The sequence below is a fragment of the Strix aluco genome, chromosome Z (genome assembly GCF_031877795.1).
Source record: "Strix aluco isolate bStrAlu1 chromosome Z, bStrAlu1.hap1, whole genome shotgun sequence".
NCBI lineage: Eukaryota > Metazoa > Chordata > Aves > Strigiformes > Strigidae > Strix > Strix aluco.
Genome location: NC_133971.1, coordinates 40,233,556 through 40,251,790, shown reverse-complemented (window position 1 = coordinate 40,251,790; position 18,235 = coordinate 40,233,556). Strand labels below are relative to the sequence as shown.

The 18,235-nt window shown below is 39.3% G+C and overlaps 1 protein-coding gene across 1 annotated transcript in view; it reads left to right on the top strand.

The window, feature by feature from the left end:
- TRPM6 (transient receptor potential cation channel subfamily M member 6) overlaps nt 1-18,235 on the top strand; it is a 48,936-nt gene that overhangs the window by 25,750 nt on the left and 4,951 nt on the right. The window contains exons 16-25 of the mRNA XM_074813643.1: nt 793-919; nt 1,824-1,921; nt 4,228-4,286; nt 6,523-6,548; nt 8,332-8,382; nt 10,592-10,657; nt 12,957-13,243; nt 13,501-13,583; nt 14,107-14,312; nt 16,213-16,264. Of these exons, the coding sequence (XP_074669744.1) occupies nt 793-919; nt 1,824-1,921; nt 4,228-4,286; nt 6,523-6,548; nt 8,332-8,382; nt 10,592-10,657; nt 12,957-13,243; nt 13,501-13,583; nt 14,107-14,312; nt 16,213-16,264 (1,055 nt within the window). The remainder of the gene's footprint in view (nt 1-792; nt 920-1,823; nt 1,922-4,227; nt 4,287-6,522; nt 6,549-8,331; nt 8,383-10,591; nt 10,658-12,956; nt 13,244-13,500; nt 13,584-14,106; nt 14,313-16,212; nt 16,265-18,235) is intronic.

Here is an 18,235-nt window from a genome sequence, read left to right as displayed (position 1 = left end):
TTGTGTGTCTGGCTTTGGTTTAATTTACCTTTTGTTCCGATGTGTGGGATTTCAGTTTTGAATGTGTTGAAGTCTATGGACTTTGCTAGATAGTATACCAGGGGTGTTACTGACTTTACACAGAAAGGAATCAGTCCTTGCACTTTAGCTGGCGGGAGGACTTGGGGAGGCTTCATATGATCTAGGATAGACTGAAGGAGTGGTGAGCCATATCCAGGTGGTGTGCAACTGTAAACAAGCAAGTCTCCTGCCTACAAGAGTCTCACAGTCTTTTCTCTGCAGCCATCAAACATTTAGCACGTTGCAGCAACATATTGATTGTCTCATATATATGGGACAACTTTTGTAACTATATGTGTGGGTACATATATAAAAATCTATTTATGAAGTTATAAAGAGATTCCTAGGATCTTTGTCAGCTGGAAAGAGTTGTTTCTGCTCAGTGAGATGAAAGCTGTAGACTGATTTGTTTACATAAGATGCTCAGGTCAGCAACACATCCTAGACTTGAATTTAGAAACCTAATATTTCCAAAGGTATTCTGAGGGATTTCAAACTTTCTTTTAAAAAGCTGTAGTGCTAGATCTTTAATCAGTACTATTTACTAGACACAAGCAATGTGTCTTCTGCAACTTGTAACAAAAATTGGAAAATCTGTTTCTCAGTTGGGAGCAAGTTCAGTCATTGGTATTTCAGTGATTCTCTGAAAGGCAACATCATAGGATGTCAGGGGAACTGCAGAGGTGCTAGTCATCCTATAAATCGAGTGTCATTTTGTCTGTGTCTTTCCAGGTGATTAGAGTGGATGATTGTCCCCAGAACACCCAAGTGAGCTCAGAGCCTGCAGAGATCAATGTCTGGGATGAGCAAGACAAACACAGCAAGAACTGGCTCACTGTGTCTAATTTCAGTCAGCTAAGTATGTGATATTTTGCAGATGGTGAAATTCAGAACAGCTTTTAAAAATAAACAGTAAATAAAAATTCACAGATTCAGAGTGTCATCCACCACTTTCACCTCATGATATAATTTTTACAGAATTAGACTTAGGTTGCAGGCACACACAACTTGGTTATTTGCTGCATCATTGCAGAGGCAAAAGTGACATAGGTTGGTTGGAAAGTCAGTTAAATCTTTCTGAGAGTTCTGCCTGTCTCGTGTGGAAAATAGTAGAGTACTAATCCTCATGAATAAGTGGGAAACAAGGAGGATGATATCCTTGTCTCCTCTCCTGAGGTGTCTTCTAAAGTGGCATCCTGGCTAATTGCAAAAATAAACTCTCTTGTGAATTTCTTAGGGCGTTTACACTCACAGGCAGTGCTGCAATACTGTATCTGCTGGCAGATTCTCTGCATGCATTATTCATTGCTCAGAAACACATCCTCCAAAGGGAAGAAATGAATTCTGTATCGACTCTGTTGGAGTGAAAAGGGAATGGTATTCTTACACTTCTTTTAGTAATTCTCGAGCTCTTTCATTTTCAGAAATCCTTTGCATAGTTCATCTTATCTTTCAGCTTTGCTGTGAAGCTGCTCACTGGCTTTATCCTCTAAGCTGCTGGGAGAAGCACCAGGGAATGCTGTGACTCAGCACAGCATGGTCTGAGAAGGGCTGTGCTTCTCTGAAATCTGCTGACAGAGAATGGAAACAGTCTGTTTTAATCCTGTGAAATTCTGTTACTGCTTTTATAGCCCATTATGTGTTTACTGGGGCAATATGTTATATAGGTGTTTATTTTATAGCACTGCTTAGGTGTTTAGTTTGTAGCAGTAGAACTGTTCATTTACACTTTGGAAATAGCTGACACCTGCTCTTTTGGCTAGGTTTGGAACATCTCAGTTACATGCACCAGAAAATGAAAAACCAAGACATCGGTAGGCATACGATACCATTCTGTGATTACCTGAGGCATTCTCGAGAGGTAAGACCAAAGATTGCACATCCTAGTCCATAGTTTTGGCTGGGATGAGCCCCGAGTAGCTCTACTGAGGTCCCTGGACTTGCCACTATAGGTTCTTTGTCATGAAATACCTCTTGAGAGCTGAGGAACTTTGCTGTGTGCTGGCAGAGTACATGTCTGTGAGTAAGTGAATAATTTAACAGCTGTTAACACTCTATTAAGATTATTGAAGTAGGATACTAAATTGTTGAACCACAGAGTTGTTCTGAGTATGAAGAAGTTGGTCAGAAATGACGTGTGTTGATGTTTCATTAGACAGTGAGTGAGCACACATTGGTCTTGAACTTGTGGGCAGAATTAGTTAACAGAGTGAAGTAAATTTTGGAAGGTTAGCTACATAACTCTTAATCACACAGAGGCAGTTATTTCTTGCAAAGTGGGAGTTAAATATTGATAATAATTGCAAAGCTTATATTTCTTAACCACTGACTTATAAACACTGTATCTTATTTATCAGAATTAATTTGCAGCTCCATAATGTAAAGGTCCTCTGCCTATGTAAGTCAACATAGGCTCATTGACTTTGATGGAGCTAGATCAATTTATATTTCCTGAAGATGGGGCAGGAATCTGGACTGTAGAAACTTCTATCTGATTTAAAATGGTGTAGCTAATGGAAGAAAATGTTTCACTACATTGCATAGGGCTATCTCAGAGGTATGAAAGGAAATCAACAAAGAATAAATTAAGGAACTGTGAAATAATCCCTTCCTCTTCCTTTTTTCAAAAACACGCTTCCTTGCCTGTTTTACTTACAGCCCTCTTGATTATTAAAATGGTGATCTTTAACAGCCTACCTTATTTTTCACTGTAAATGCTATCAGTTGCTTTTTTTTTTTTTTTTTTTTAAGGAATAAAAATAAACTGGATAGTTCAGATCTGCTGTTCTGAGTGCTGTAGAATTTGAATCCCAAATACCGGCAAGGGAGCTTGAATCTAAATTTTAAAAATGGCAGGTTTTTGTATGAAGGAGTGAGAGAGAAATAGAAATAAATTTACTGATTTAGTATTTCATAAAACCTGAGCTTGGAGTCTAAATGAATAAATCTTTGAAATGTGAAACACAGGGTCAGAGAAGAAAAATAAAGGTACAGTCAGGAAAACTATGTGAAGGGACCAAGTAATCTGATGCTTCAAAACTCATATTAAGATGTCTTGGGTAAAACTCAAGGGTGGGATTTTTAAAGTTCTCATAAAAATTCCACTGATTACAGCAGGATTAGAGTTAGACTGAAACTAGTCACTTCCGGAACACCAACTTCAAATTATTTATTCTTTCAGGATGAAGTCTCCAGTACCCACTTAGTCACTGTGCCTCTCCTTAAATCCTGTCTGGGTTATGAGATTTTATATATATTGCTGAGATGTAACAGTGCTGCTGCATCCAACTGTTCTGCTTGGAATATGATATATTTTAAAGAAATGTATTTTTCTTAAAGTGCTGCTTCTCAGGTTTACCCATTGAACACCGGTGGTTCAGAAATCCTGATGGGTAGCAGAGAGCAAAGCAAGGGTGTCTGTAGGAAGGTTTTCATTTTGTTAAAGATTTTTTCATCTGCAAAGCAAGCCATGAGATGAAAATAGGAGTGAAATAAAAAAATGCTGAGTTAAGTTTCAGATAATATTCAAAGCTGAATTTTAGTTAATTTGAACTTTTTTAGGGGACTCTGTTTCTTTTGAGGATTGAAATCTGCCTGGCTACTATTCAGAAGAATAATCCCATTTCTGACTAGTACATGAGGAGGACCTAGCTGGCCCAATTTCCCTAATATGGCTGAAAGTTTAAAAGACTATTTGAATACTCGTTTAGCTATAAGACCTGGAAAATATGTGATCTAAATATCACTGGAAAGCTGCACAGTGTGTTACCTTCTTCTGTTATAGAGATGTAGGGTGCGTTTTATTTTCAACAACTGTAAAACCTGTCCCTAAATTGGAATTTTCCAGTATAAAGAGAGTTCTTTAATACTGTCCATCCTAGAAGACCTTTAACATGCTTTTGTGAGTGTATGGAGATATAGGTGGGTATGTGAGTGCTTTATTCAAATGTATGGGAACAGCATGGAAAACTGTAATATGAGCAAATTAGTTTCATTTTAGTGTAGGTATGGCAATGCTGTCATTCACGTGCTTTTAGTGTCACTATCCATGCTAACAGTAAATGTATCAGTAAGTGTTTTCAAGATTGTACTTTTTTGAATTGTGCAGTGTGTATATGACAGGGATGTGCAGATTTTACCAGTAAAAGTATCTCTTTTTTTTTACAGGATTTGAGTAATAGCGTATTTGGAACCACCAAGAAAAGTAATCTGAACAGGAACACCTTGTATGTATTATTATTATATAAAGATATTCATCACATGTTTTAGAAATAAACTACTATACTTTCTGCAGGATTCAACTTCAGTTTTGCAGTATAATTAGGATGAGAAATTTATGTGAAATAAAGAGTTAAGGCAATTCAGTCTGTTTAAGTTTCTTTAAATGAAGCCTTATTAATGGAGATCCATTTAAACAAAGCGTATAATTTGAAGTGCAAACCTCATGAAGTTGAACAAGGCCAAGTGCAAGGTCCTGCACATGGGTCAAGGCAATCCCAAGCACAAATACAGGCTGAGTGAGGAGTGGATTGAGGAGAAGGACTTGCGGGTATTGGTGGATAGAAAACTGACTATGAGCCAGCAATGTGCACTCTCAGCCCAGAAAGTCAACTCCTTCCTGAGCTGCATCAAGAGAAGTGTGGCCAGCAGGTCGAGGGAGGGGATTCTCTCCTTCTACTCCACTCTGATGAGACCCCACCTGCAGTACTGTGTCCAGCTCTGGGGCCCCCATCATAAGGACACGGACCTGTTGGAGCAGGTCCCAAGGAAGGCCATGGAGATGATCAGGGAACTCGAGCCCCTCCCTTATGAGGACAGACTGAGAGAGTTGGGGTTGTTCAGCCTAGAGAAGAGAAGGCTCCGTGGAGACCTTGTAGTGGCCTTCCAGTATTTAAAGGAGGCCCACAAGAAAGATGGGGAGGGGCTCTTTATCAGGGAGTGTAGTGATAGGACGAAGGGTAATGGTTTCAAACTGAAAGAGGGTAGATTTAGATTAGATATGAGGAAGAAATTATTTCCTGTGAGGGTAGTGAGACACTGGAACAGGTTGCCCAGAGAAGTTGTGGCTACCCCCTCCCTGGCAGTGTTCAAGGCCAGGTTGGATGGGGCTTTGAGAAACCTGGTCTAGTGGAAGGTGTCCCTGCCCATGGCAGGGGGGTTGGAACTAGATCATCTTCAAAGTTCCTTCCAATCCAACCCATTCTGTGATTCAATGATTATATAATTTTAGGTGGAATAGACACCTCTTCTAACAATAATCCAATTTTCTAATTCAATCACTGAGATCACCATACCATCTTTGACTAGCCATTATTCCAATCTAGTGAACATGAAAAGTTGCATTTGCTTTTTCTGTACAAATTGCATGTTTCCTTTTTTAATAATTAAAATACTAGCAACTCCTGAAAGCTTCTCTCATTCTCTGATTAATCTCTTTCATACTGAGTCTGCACATTTACAAAATATTTAGCTTGGTTTTCTTAATAGTTTTCAATAGTTACTAAGCTTTGATTATATTTAGTGAGAGTATGCTGATTTCAAAAGTGTTTTCAATTTTTTTGCACGTTTTTTGATTTTTTTCCTGCTTGATTGATCATTATCTTAATATTGGGGTTATTTTTCCCACATGCAGTGCTGTCTCTGTGTTCCTCTTCTTTCTTATGTTCATCAGTTTCTTTTGTATATCTCACTTAGTAACACTGTGGATGTAATAAATAAAAGACACTAGAAAACTGTCACAACCCCTGTGATTACATCATGTGAAGAGGAAGAATGTATTGTGGTTTTTACCCATCCTGTGGTTGTTTTTTTGTTTAGGTTTTGTTTGTTTTTTTTTTTCCCCCAGTCATTTATAGGCAGTGGGCAAACTGCATACTTACCAGCAGGACTTACAGGCCATTGAGTGGCCTGATTCTGTCACTTAGTTTGTTGTCTTCAGTGGGATCTCTCTGGTCTGTGAGGTGAATCATATCCACTCCTGTAACAAAGACTGCTTTAATGTTAATGCTGATGCTGTAGTCTTTCTGCAGCCTTACTAATCCAAAGGACCATCAGTTTAAAAAGTTGTGTCTTTATGCAAGCAACGGTAATGGTGTATGTAGCTCTGAATTCATCTCAGCATTGATTGAAAAATGAACAATTGTGTATGTGATTGAAGTGGTCTTTAGCTGATACTGTTATTGCAGTATAAATGATATGAACAGCGATACAGAATTGTAAGAGCAGCTCAACATAAAATAGAGAAAGAAACGTGCAGAAAAATGTGGCTATTCTTCAGTAACCGAAGATTATTTGCTGATTGTTGCAATGAACAAAGTTGCATTGAGGGTTATTTTGTTTTATGACTGCTAATCAAACCTTTGTGAGTGTGCCTTCACATAGATCACATCTCTTTATATGTACCAGCGTTAGCTTAATGACAGAAATTTTGGAGTAAAATATGAAATGTTTGCTTTTAAACAGGTTGAGAGCTTCAGAGGAAACTGATAGTAAGTTTTTGGTTGCTTGTCACTCATTTTAATTCCTCTCTACAAATCTGACAATTCTGAAGTACAAAATCCAAAAGGAAGTTAATTTACTATAGTTGAAGGGTTATAGGAAAATGTTCAGCTATTGTTTCATACATTAGTTACTAATTTGTACTTTAAAGTGAAAGATTTTTTTGTAAGAACATGTTTTCCTCATGATAAGTGCAAAATCTTAAAAGAAAAAGATCTATTTTTACTCTAGTCTGCCTGGTAATGTTGTCCTTTTCAGCAGGAAGAAACTCTTTAAGATGATGGTGCTGCTTTCATCCCTGTCAGTCTAAGAGATCTCCTGAGTTAAAGCAGGATTTATACCTCAGGATATAAAATTTTTAATGTATGCTTGATTTTTCAAGTTGCAGTTTGGTGAAATTCCTCTCCTTGTGTGTTTTCCCTGAAATGATGAAATCAGTGAAGGATTGAATTTATTATGAAATGGCCAGTGAAGAAGTTTAAGGTTATAGCAAGGAATGACTTTGTTCCACAAAAGCAGAGTGCTAGTTAACTTCACTTGTATTTGTTACCTTTTAGTCTATCTTCCAGTTTTCCTGACATGCCACTAGCTGTAAGAGGCTGAGCAGCTGGGCATCTGTCTCTTTTTGAGGCTAACTCTGATGCAGAAATGAGTTGCTCTTAGGCTTACCTTCCCTTCAAGCATTGCTCTTTCTGGATCTGGCTGTGCACAAAACGCTGCAGTGCTGAAGCACACTGCTGTAAGCATGAAGCTACTCTCTAGAGCTCACCATTACTTTGATTAAAATCCAGTTTTACCATCCTCAAAAGTAATGACTTAGACCCCATTCCCCTTTTCATATTTGTTGTTTTACAATATACAAAATGCAACAAAACTATTTGGGTCCAGCAAGAAAGAGAGCAAAAGGGGACTTGAATCACTAAGGACACTTTGGAAATGCTGGCCCTTCCTCCAACATGTATTTATGTTTTTTATTTAACATCTCTTTTGCTAGAAAAGGGAATACAAGCAAATAAAATACACCAAGAAGAAGAGTGTAATGTTCAAATATTTTGCTGAAGATTCAGTTTTGATTACCTCATTTTTCAGATTTAATAGTAGTACAGTATACATATTTTCTGAAATCGGGCAATTTGAAGGATTGTTTTCCAACAGAACAAAGTGATTTAATCTAATTAATGGAAATGTGTTTACTAATCTTGGTTTTATTAAGAAGTTTTTTTTATAAAACAAAGGTTTGTAGAATAAACCCAATTTTATCTGCCTGTGCCTGTTAAATATGTAGCCACAGAAATTGTTTGTCAGTCTATATTTTAACAGCATTTTAGATGCTGTGGGTTAATGGGACAGTATTATTATAACTTTGGTGTAATAGTATAGTTAACGGAATGCTTAATGACTGAGGATGGAGTTGGAAAAATCATGCCTTTGGGATGCTGTGAAGCATGATGGACACCAAAGTGCTTTTAATATCCCGGAGGTGTAGTTGACTTAGAGAAGCTACATGTCCTTGAGGTTAATATCACAAGTTTCCCACCATTTCCCTGAATAAATAAGTTATCTGGCTATATTACATTGGTGACTGAAATATGCCAATATTCTGTACATTGTAATGTAGTTAAAGCCTATTAGTAATTCTCCTTTTTAGAATGCTGAGGTACTAATTCTGATTAATCTGTTTCATGACAAACTCTGGGGTGGAAGGAATTAAAAAATCATGCGTTTATCTCTGCTATAAAAATTAATGTAATGATCCTTTAAAAATTATTTCAGATATCTTTGCCTGCTTGAAAACATCTCAAGATCTGCATCATCACTACTCAGGTAAGAGAGGAGTCACTGGAATGATAGCTGAGTAATTTAACAAATTGAAAAGAACATTAGTTCTTCTTTTGTCATCCTCTGTGATTTTGAAGAGTTGCACAATTGCCCACTGCTAAGAAGGTTGTATATTAATTCAAGCCTAACACTCCAGTGAGGAAACTAGGAATTATTTTCTTGCTGCTAATTGCTCCATTCCGGGTGTATCTGGCAAATCCAGAGCAGAATGTAGATAATCACTTTCAAAATATGAGCTCTGATTCCTGGGGGGGCAGAAGAGGCACTCATTTGTTTATAGCTGTCACTTCCTCTCACACCTCCCACATCCTCCTTTGTACTTTCTGGAATTGGTTTCTTCAGTTAATTGGTCTTGTACTACTTAATCTGTGTTTATATACCTGTGAACTCCTGGAAATCTGGCAGGGAATAAATCATCTGAATGCTAATTGCCTGCAGTCTTGGTTTTTTCTGAACGGAGTACGAACACATTATTCCTGTGAGGCTTGGGTTTTGGTTTTTCCCAGAGGAGAAGTGAGTAGAGCTCGTCAGTAGATGTCTCTGTTGCCCACAGGACTTGGCCTCCTTTTAAGGGAAGCCTAGGGTAGATCAGGAGCATTAGCAGCCTCCTGAAGTTCAAAAATCTGCGTGATTTTCACTGGGAATAACACCACCTGGTTTGTAATCAGTGTACAGGAGTAATTTCTCTGACATCATGGTGTTGTTGCAGTGATTTATTTGGCTCTTGTCAGGCATGCTATTTGAGATTAGGTAGGACTTTTTAGCATAGATGAGAGTGGTTTCCATTATGACTTAACAAACGTCTCGAGAGGTTTCCAGTGTAGTTTTTCTTGGGGAGATCGGGATAGAACTTAGCCAACTAAGCCCAAAAGTTTGATACTAAAATCCTGCACCAAACACTGCTCATGCATTATTTTTGCTATCACGTTGTGCAGGCAAATACAGTCTGTTTCTCTGCACACCCAGAAGAACTTGAGTTTTGACCTAAGATAGCAGCTGGTGCAAGCCTGCTTCATGTTGCCTTCTTGAGACTGGAGTGAGTGCTGGCAGGGTCTGACAGATGGCACAGGTCTGGCAGCTCCCCTGTTCACATCCTTATCCCTCCTATGCCCTAATTTCATGACTAGAGCACGTTCCTAGTGAGGCATCAAGGGAGGACCTTGATTTTCAGTCCATGCTCCTATTCAGGCATGTTAATCAATGCCTGTTGAATTTGTAATATGTAAACAAGCCTTGAAGTGTAGTCTGAAATGCAGATCTCAAATGAAGACCCTAATTCATGGGTTGACATGTTATGGGTCCACTTTGCTCTCTCCTTATGGGCTAAATAATCTCTATTCTGCTTAGAGAAGTAATCTTAGAAGGACAGATGATGTCCAGCCTCTGGAAGTCTGCCATCAGGGTTTTTTGGTTGCTCTGCAGAGAAACACAGCTCTGCTGTGATTTGCTCTCTGCTTTGGACGCTAGTTTTGTCTTCAGCCATTGAATAGAGAAAATAGGCAGTCAGCACTGTAGCATCCTATGCCTCTTTGTTGTAGTCTTACCTTTTTTGTGGCTTACTTCACACTTCTCTCCCCTCTCTGATAACTAAGTAATTGTGAGGACAAATCCATAAATATTTAGATGGCACTCTGAAGTTTGCCTGAGAAATAAGATGCCAATTAGGGAGCTATAGAAGTGTTACTGATGTTGTTTGGCAAGGAGCCCAGATCAAGAAACAGTGCTCTGTGCAGGGCAAGCTTGGATTTTCGTGTGATGCCTTGCTAGTTCCCCAGGTGCTTCTGAGCCTGCCGATACAGGCAGTGAGGGCAGCTGGGGCCAATACGTTTCACTGACGCAGTGTGAATGTTGCTGCATTGGAGCTGGCAGGAGTAGGATACAGCGGCAGCCCTTGAGGGAAGGAGGAGGGTGAAGAGTTAGCAGAAGCAGTCCTTCTAGCCAAGGTGCAAGGGGTTTGTCCCAGAGAGCCTGTTTCCTTGGAAGGAGGGAATCAATGAATGAGAGTGGCAGCTGATGCTTGTGAGATACTGTGGGTGTGCGAAGGGGAGTTGTTGGCTGGGTAGAATGGTGATCAGGTCTGACACAGTATCACACTGGAGCCTCCTTGTCTTTATACACTACAGTAAAGTGCTGCCAGATGTTTTTGAAACTCAGCCAGCTTGTTATTTATTCAATAATTCTATGTTGTTTGCAGCTGTTGAAAGAAACAACTTAATGAGACTTGCTCAGACCATACCATTTACACCAGTCCAGCTCTTTGGTGAGTACTAACTTATGGTTATGTTTTTTGCTTTATAAATAGTTGATGCATTACCTTTTTAAAGAAAAGATTTTTGTTTGAGAAATTTCCTTGGATTAATTTCAGCAATTCTTCTTTTCTAAAAGAGATGAACCAGAATAGAATTGTAGTCATGCAGTAATTTAGGGACTTTTGGAGGTCATCTGGTCCAACTCCCTCTGCAGCCAATTCAGATCATGTTGGTGAGGGCTTGTCCAGTTGCGTTTTGAATATGTCTATAAATGGAGATTCCTTACCTTTGCTGTACAACCTCTTCCAGTGTTTGACTGACTTCATTGCGAACCTAGTATTTTTCCCAGTATTTGTTGGGGTTTCTCTTGCTGTAACTTGTATCTGTTGGCATTCATGTCAACCTCAGAGATTAGTCTAACTCCATCTTCTCTGTATCTGTCATTAGGATAGCTGAAGACAGCAAGATTCCCCTTAACCATAATACCTGCATTCTCTCTCTGTTTCTCTCTCTCATACACACACGCACATTCATATAGATATATGTATATGATATCCCATCAAGAAGAAAACCAGGTTTTGGTTGAAAGGGCACTGTTCCTCTGTCTGGTACAGAAGACTTGTAGTGTACCAAGGTAAAAAGAACTGCTGTAACTGAAGAGTGGTAGAAAATAATACATAAATTTTTTGGAATGGTTCTGAAATTAGTGCAAACTATTAGCTTACAGCAGTAGAAACTCTGCCTCTAGACACTTGAGATATAGGTGCCTTCTTTTCAGTGGGTAGAATATTTTGTCTCACGGCATCTAGTTGCTGATACTTGCAGCATCATAGGATTTCTTGGGACCAGATTGTTGCAGATAATTAATATAGCTATGAGCATATTGAACACTCTAATCTTTGAAGCTCCCAGGAGACACCTTTCTAGGTATTAAATTGTCAAAAGATAATAAAATGAAGAATTAATAGAAGATTAAAAAATGTGTCTTGTTATGGTATCTTTATTCAAGTGTCTGTCTTTTATGTAAGACACTGGGTTTTCCATTGCTTTATTTTAATCAAAATATGCACAAATTGTGGTGTTTGACAGCATCTACATTTGTGCTAACTGGTGAAGGTAGGCTCAGGAGTGGGATGGAAATCTAGTCTGAATCCAGTTTGTCCTTCCTTATGCCATTCTTTGCCATTTTGCAGATGTAGTTACCTCAACACGGTTGCCAGTGAAAGCCTGTTTCTTACAAATTAACATTGCAAATAATGTGAGTTGCAAGAAGGAATGCCAGATTTGAAAAATCAGTCCACTCTTCTGTTAATTTACAAATGATGGCAACAGAAAAGTGTCTTGCTTACGCTGCAAGAGAGGAATGGGAAGCAAAGTGCAACTGAGTCAAAATTCACCACTTTTTTTCGGCTTTCAGAAAAATGTTATTACCAGGAGCAGGACATCTGAAATTTTGAACAGTTCAACTAATACTGGAATTCCTAGGAAAAAGACAAATCTTAGTTTAAAACACCAAAACTGTAAACTTCCTGTTAATTTGCTTTAGCTTGTTCTCTTACGATTCCTTGCTCCAAGAAAAGTCATGGTTTTTTCAGTCTAATTTCCCTGGCTAATTGAGGCCACATCACCACTTTTGAAGCAACTCAGCTGTCTGTTTGTGTCAAAAGGTGGCACTCTCCAGCCCTTTAGTGTTATGGTTAATAACTATTATAAGCTGTGTGTCTTTGTTCATCTTGTTTGTTTTTTGTTATTGTTAAGCACAGTTACAAAGAAAATACTGTGAGTGTTTCATGGATCTTGGTTAACATAAGTCTTTCTAAAAATTCCCCCTCCACATAAGTGCATAAACAGATGGAGCCACACTCAGGATATTTAAAGTTCATACACTGGAGATAAAACGGTAACCCTTTAAAATTATGTACATCTAAAACTCAACCAGCTTTAAGTACTCAAAAACCTATGGCAAATAAGATTGATTTATATAGACCAGAATATCAGTGAGCTTCGTTTGTGTGGAAGTGTCCAGGAGATCTTAAATTCATGTCTGTTTGGAGGCTTAATACACGCTCTTTGGACCACGCACGTTTTTGCAGTAGATCTTAAGCAGAATGTATTTAGTAAGTAGTGTAAGTTTAGGCTGGGGAAGTTTTCATACAAATGAACAGTTAATGATAAAAAAGGTCTCTTTTAAAGTGTGGCTTATGATGGTGTGTAAAGCGGTATGTTATTTTAAGACATGAAATCAAAATGCAGTTTTCTTCTGTTTTTGCAATGTGTGACTTCTGCTAATAAAACTTCCTTTTATTTAAGCTGGAGAGGAAGTGACGGTCTATCGACTAGAAGAAAGTTCACCTATGAACCTTGATAAAAGCATGTCTTCGTGGTCCCAGCGTGGTATGGCTGCAATGATCCAAGTCTTGTCACGGGAGGAGATGGATGGGGGTCTGCGGAGGGCCATGAAGGTCATTTGTACTTGGTCTGAGAATGATATATTAAAGCTGGGACAAGTATTTATTGTGAAGTCTTTTCTGCCAGAGGTGGTTCAGACTTGGCAAAAGATCTTTCATGATGGCACGGTGTTACATCTCTGCCTGAGGGTGAGTTCAGACCTGGAGGCACACTGACTGGTCTAGCCTGATGTGCCTTAAATGTTACGCTGCTTACCTGTGAATGTCTTCAGCATGGTTGACACGTGGTTTGATGTTACGTTTTGGAAAGGAAAAAGGTTTTGAGTAAGATATATCTCCCATATGTAAACAGTATACAATCAGGGGTGGGGGTGTGTGTTTTGACAAATCCATGGCACTTTTCTTCATGAAAATGAAAGTGATGTTTACAACATTATTTTCTTCAGGAGATCCAACAGCAAAGGGCTGCCCAGAAATTAATCTATACCTTCAATCAAGTGAAGCCTCATACTATTCCCTATACTCCAAGGTAAAATCACTGTCTTTAAATGTTGAATGCCAAAGGCTTCTTTTCTCAGCTGTATCCCAGGTCTAGTGCAGCCTACTTTTCCACAGTGGGTTGAAATAGCTGCTGTTTAGACAATCTAAGATAGTTAATCAACTTTTTAAGAGGAAAGGTAGGTAGCTTTGAACTTTGTCTTTATAGCTACATGTGATGGCAATCTTCTTCATAATGCTGTTCCTTAGACTTAAGCAAGAATTGCCTTTTATGCAATTAACATAAACCAATTTCATATAGCTCATTTACAGTGGACTGGAGTAAATTAGATTATGTTGTTTGTCCATAAACTAGACTTTCTTGTTTTGAGAGTTATCAAACCAAGAAAGCCTTTGTGCTGTCTACCATTTGATACATCCTGCTGTTCGAAATGCTCCACCTAGGGAAGATATAACCTCCTTTTTGGTATATTTTCTTTGCATCATGCCATGTGCTGACTGTGAGGATGTTCATTGCCCTGCCAGTTCCTGATAGACTCCATTTATATGTACAGGTTCCTGGAAGTTTTCCTCATCTACTGCCATTCAGCAAACCAGTGGCTGACCATTGAGAAGTACATGACTGGTGAGTTTCGGAAATACAACAACAACAATGGAGACGAGATTACTCCCAGCAGTTTGCTGGAAGAACTAATGCTGGCCTTCTCTCACTGGACCTATGTGTACACCCATGGGGAGCTTCTTGTCCTGGATTTGCAAGGTAAGTGCTAGCGTGGGATCACTATTGGAAACCTAATGAAAAGCTATTCTCTCAAAAGAGAATTTAATACTGAGAAATGGGCCAAATTATCTTCTCATTTACATACTGGCGAAGCTCAAGAAACCCCTGGATATCTGTTGTGTGGCAGTGATAAATGAGTATCCACAGAAACACTCTAGATTAATGTACATGTAATAGGAAAATAATTTGACTTCAGATACATCTAGGCTGAATGGGCAAAAGAGCAGGTAGATAAAGGGTGCAGAAACATTTCAGGCAGCTCCAAAAAAACACTCCACAGTTAAGGTATTTTTATTAAGATAGGTAAATAATACAGGGATTCATATGCGCACACCTAATGTATGCCTATATCTGTTAAGAGTGTGAAGGACTATCTGTATTTTTTCGTTTTTCATATTAATAAACCTGTAAGCAGTTTACATAAGCTGCAAGCCTGAATGCTATTCACAAAGTCTGGTGACTCTTTCAAAGAGCATGTGATCGCTTTACTGTACATGTGTAAGTGGGAACATGGCATATTTTAAAGAGATAAAACAGTTGACAATGTTCAGAAGATGAACATCACCCATCAAACATTATAAACACTGTTGTTTGTCATTTCTGTCAAGGGAAATGTGTATGGGTAGACAGAGACTTAACATATTTACATTTTACAGCATCCAGAAGCTGTGAATTACAAAAAGACATGCTTATTATGCAAAATAAACCTATAATTCCATCCTTGCCTTCATTTGGTTTTAGCTGCACATGAAAAAAAATACAGAAAGAGTAAGTGTGTCTTCACCATAGCCTACTAGAATTTGTCTGAAGTTTTCTTGGGTTTATTATTCAGTTCTCGACAGTTCCAGACCAACTGTATTGGCTCAAACATGGAGAATTTAAACATCTATGTAAATCGTCAAGACTGGAGCTTCAGTTTCCATCTCTAACAAACTGAAATCTGCTCTAGTTTTGGCCTCGTGTTTATCTTGTAGTTCTCTAATCTGGAGTTTAGGAAAAGTGCAAGGGCTGCTCCCCTTTGAGTTCTAATAGGATTAATCGATATCACAATTTACTATATAATACCAGGGCCATCTCCACATACATATAGAGCACATTTTGTCTAATTTGCATAAACTGAAATGATCTTCATTGAAGTGTTGCAGTTTGGGGGTATTTCACTCACAACATGCTTTTTCCATGATCTTTACTGTTTTTTGTTGCAGAATATGAACTTACCATCAGTGGCCTGCTGAAATAGAAATAATTGCATATCATATGATCATAGACTTTTTTCTTTATTGTAAAAGCACAATGATTTTCTCAGATATAAGAAAAGAGCTTTTTGGTAAAATGATAATATGTCATCAGTTTGGGTAAAACTGCAACATAGGTATCAGCATTCAGGTGTCATAATGAAATTATTTATTTAATACACTTCCATGGCCACTCAGAAGAAAAAGGGGATAACACCAAATCACGAAGTTGTGTCTTGTGTTTGTTACCTTGAAGAGAACATGTATCTGACAGTAGATATATTGATATCAGTAAGATCCACATCTGATTAATACCTTTACTCCAACTTAAATAGCGGTCTTATGGTTGGTCACATTTTGCTTAGTTAGCTGAGCTTCAGCATAATATGTAGTGCATTTGCATAAGCCTTCTGTCTGTGTATAAATAAACCTCAAAGCAGCTGAAGTCAAGACTGTACTAAGAACTCTGTATATTTGCCAATACTTAACAGATTTTTGTACTCATAGCGTTTTCTTTTTCACTCATGACCACTTTAACTATGACACTTTATGATCTACAAAGAAAAGGGTAATTACATTTTTGTTAAGTGCCAGATTATGAAATTGTGACTGCTTTGTAACACGCACTGTCGATTTTGTTGTAGGTGTTGGGGAAAACCTTACAGATCCATCTGTGATTAAACCTGAAGACAAAAAGTAGGTTTCTTTCTGATGAAATTATAATTCACTTCAGATGTTCTGCCAACATTCTGTGTATTTAGAGCATTTCTTATGTTTTGTGTGAGAGAGATTTATTTATTTTTTGCATGGTGTTTGGGTTAAATGAAGTTATGATGTCAATGGAGAGGCTACATCTTCTGCAGTGCTTTCACAGAATCACAGAATCATCTAGGTTGGAAAGGACCTTGAAGATCATCTAGTCCAACCATCAACCTAGCATTTGCAGTTTCCAACTACACCATATCCCTCAGTGCTATGTTGACCCAACTCTTAAACACCTCCAGGGATGGGGACTCCACCACCTCCCTGGGCAGCCCATTCCAATGCCTAACAACCCCTTCTGGAAAGAAATACTTCCTAATGTCTAGTCTAAACCTTCCCTGGCGCAACTTGAGGCCATTCCCTCTTGTCCTATCACTTGTTACTTGGTTAAAGAGACTCATCCCCAGCTCTCTGCAACCTCCTTTCAGGTAGTTGTAGAGGGCGATGAGGTCTCCCCTCAGCCTCCTCTTCTCCAGACTAAACAACCCCGGTTCCCTCAGCTGCTCCTCATACGACATGTGCTCCAGACCCTTCACCAGCTTCGTTGCCCTTCTCTGGACACGCTCGAGTCATTCAATGTCCTTTTTATAGTGAGGGGCCCAAAACTGAACACAGTCATAGAGGTGCGGCCTCACCAGTGCTGAATCCAGGGGCAAGATCACTTCCCTGTCCCTGCTGGCCACGCTATTTCTGATGCAAGCCAGGATGGCATTGGCCTTCTTGGCCACCTGGGCACACTGCTGGCTCATGTTCAGCCGGCTGTCAATCAACACCCCCAGGTCCCTCTCTGACTGGCAGCTCTCCAGCCACTCCTCCCCAAGCCTGTAGCGCTGCTGGGGGTTGTTGTGGCCCAAGTGCAGCACCCGGCATTTGGCCTTATTGAAGCTCATACAGTTGGCCTTAGTCCATTGCTCCAGCCTGTCCAGGTCTCTCTGCAGAGCCTCCCTACCCTCGAGCAGATCAACACTCCCACCCAACTTGGTGTCATCTGCAAACTTACTGAGGATGCACTCGATCCCCTCTTTGGGGATCAAGCTTTGGAGGACTATGGACTTGGGGGACTGTAAGTGTCCCAGCTCCCAACATGTGGTGAGTGGTGTATCAAAGATGAGGAGAGTCTGTACTGCTGTGCACAGGGGAGCACAGGAATTTTCTGGGACTATGCAAGGAGAGCAGGAATGGGAGATGGAAGACCCTGTCTCTTCACAGATTTGTACCAAAGGAGGTCATCAGTAACTTAAATGTGGCAGACCAATTTCCCCTGCCTTGTGGGGCATTGTTTCGTGGAGTATATGGGGCCACAATGGCTTAAGAGGATGAGGGCCTCTGAACCTCTGGTCTTTCCAGTAGGCCCTAGTGGTGATACGGAGATGATAAATCATGTATGGCAAGTTACAAAAGCTAGGGAGACTACACAGAAGTATCAGTCTGCTTTCATGCATCAAATTTCAGAATCAGACCATGGCCATTCTTCCATCCTGCAACGTTGCTCCTTACTGGTATTTGATGTAGCAAGAGGAGGAGCAGTAGTGTTGATGGTTGCTGTCCTGCAAGGTCCTCTTCTCTGGGGAGCTGAGGATGTCTCCAGCTGTGCCCTGGCGTCCTTGCCCTCCCACTGTCTTGTGCTCAGCTTGTCTCACTCTTGCTCAGCTCATGTCGTCTGATTGAAGGGATGTCTCATGTTTGGAAGGAAGAAAGATATAAGTATGAAAAGTCTGATTTAATACAAAGGGCAATTATCTATAGAAATATCAGATGACTTGCCTAGAACTCAGAACAAGTTAATTTTGGAAGCAGGCTCTCAGTTATGGGACCATTGTTAATATTTCATTAATACGTTTAGTAATAAATTACTGTATTAGTGTTGTATGAATGTTTAATTATGAATATAAGTGTATTGGCCAT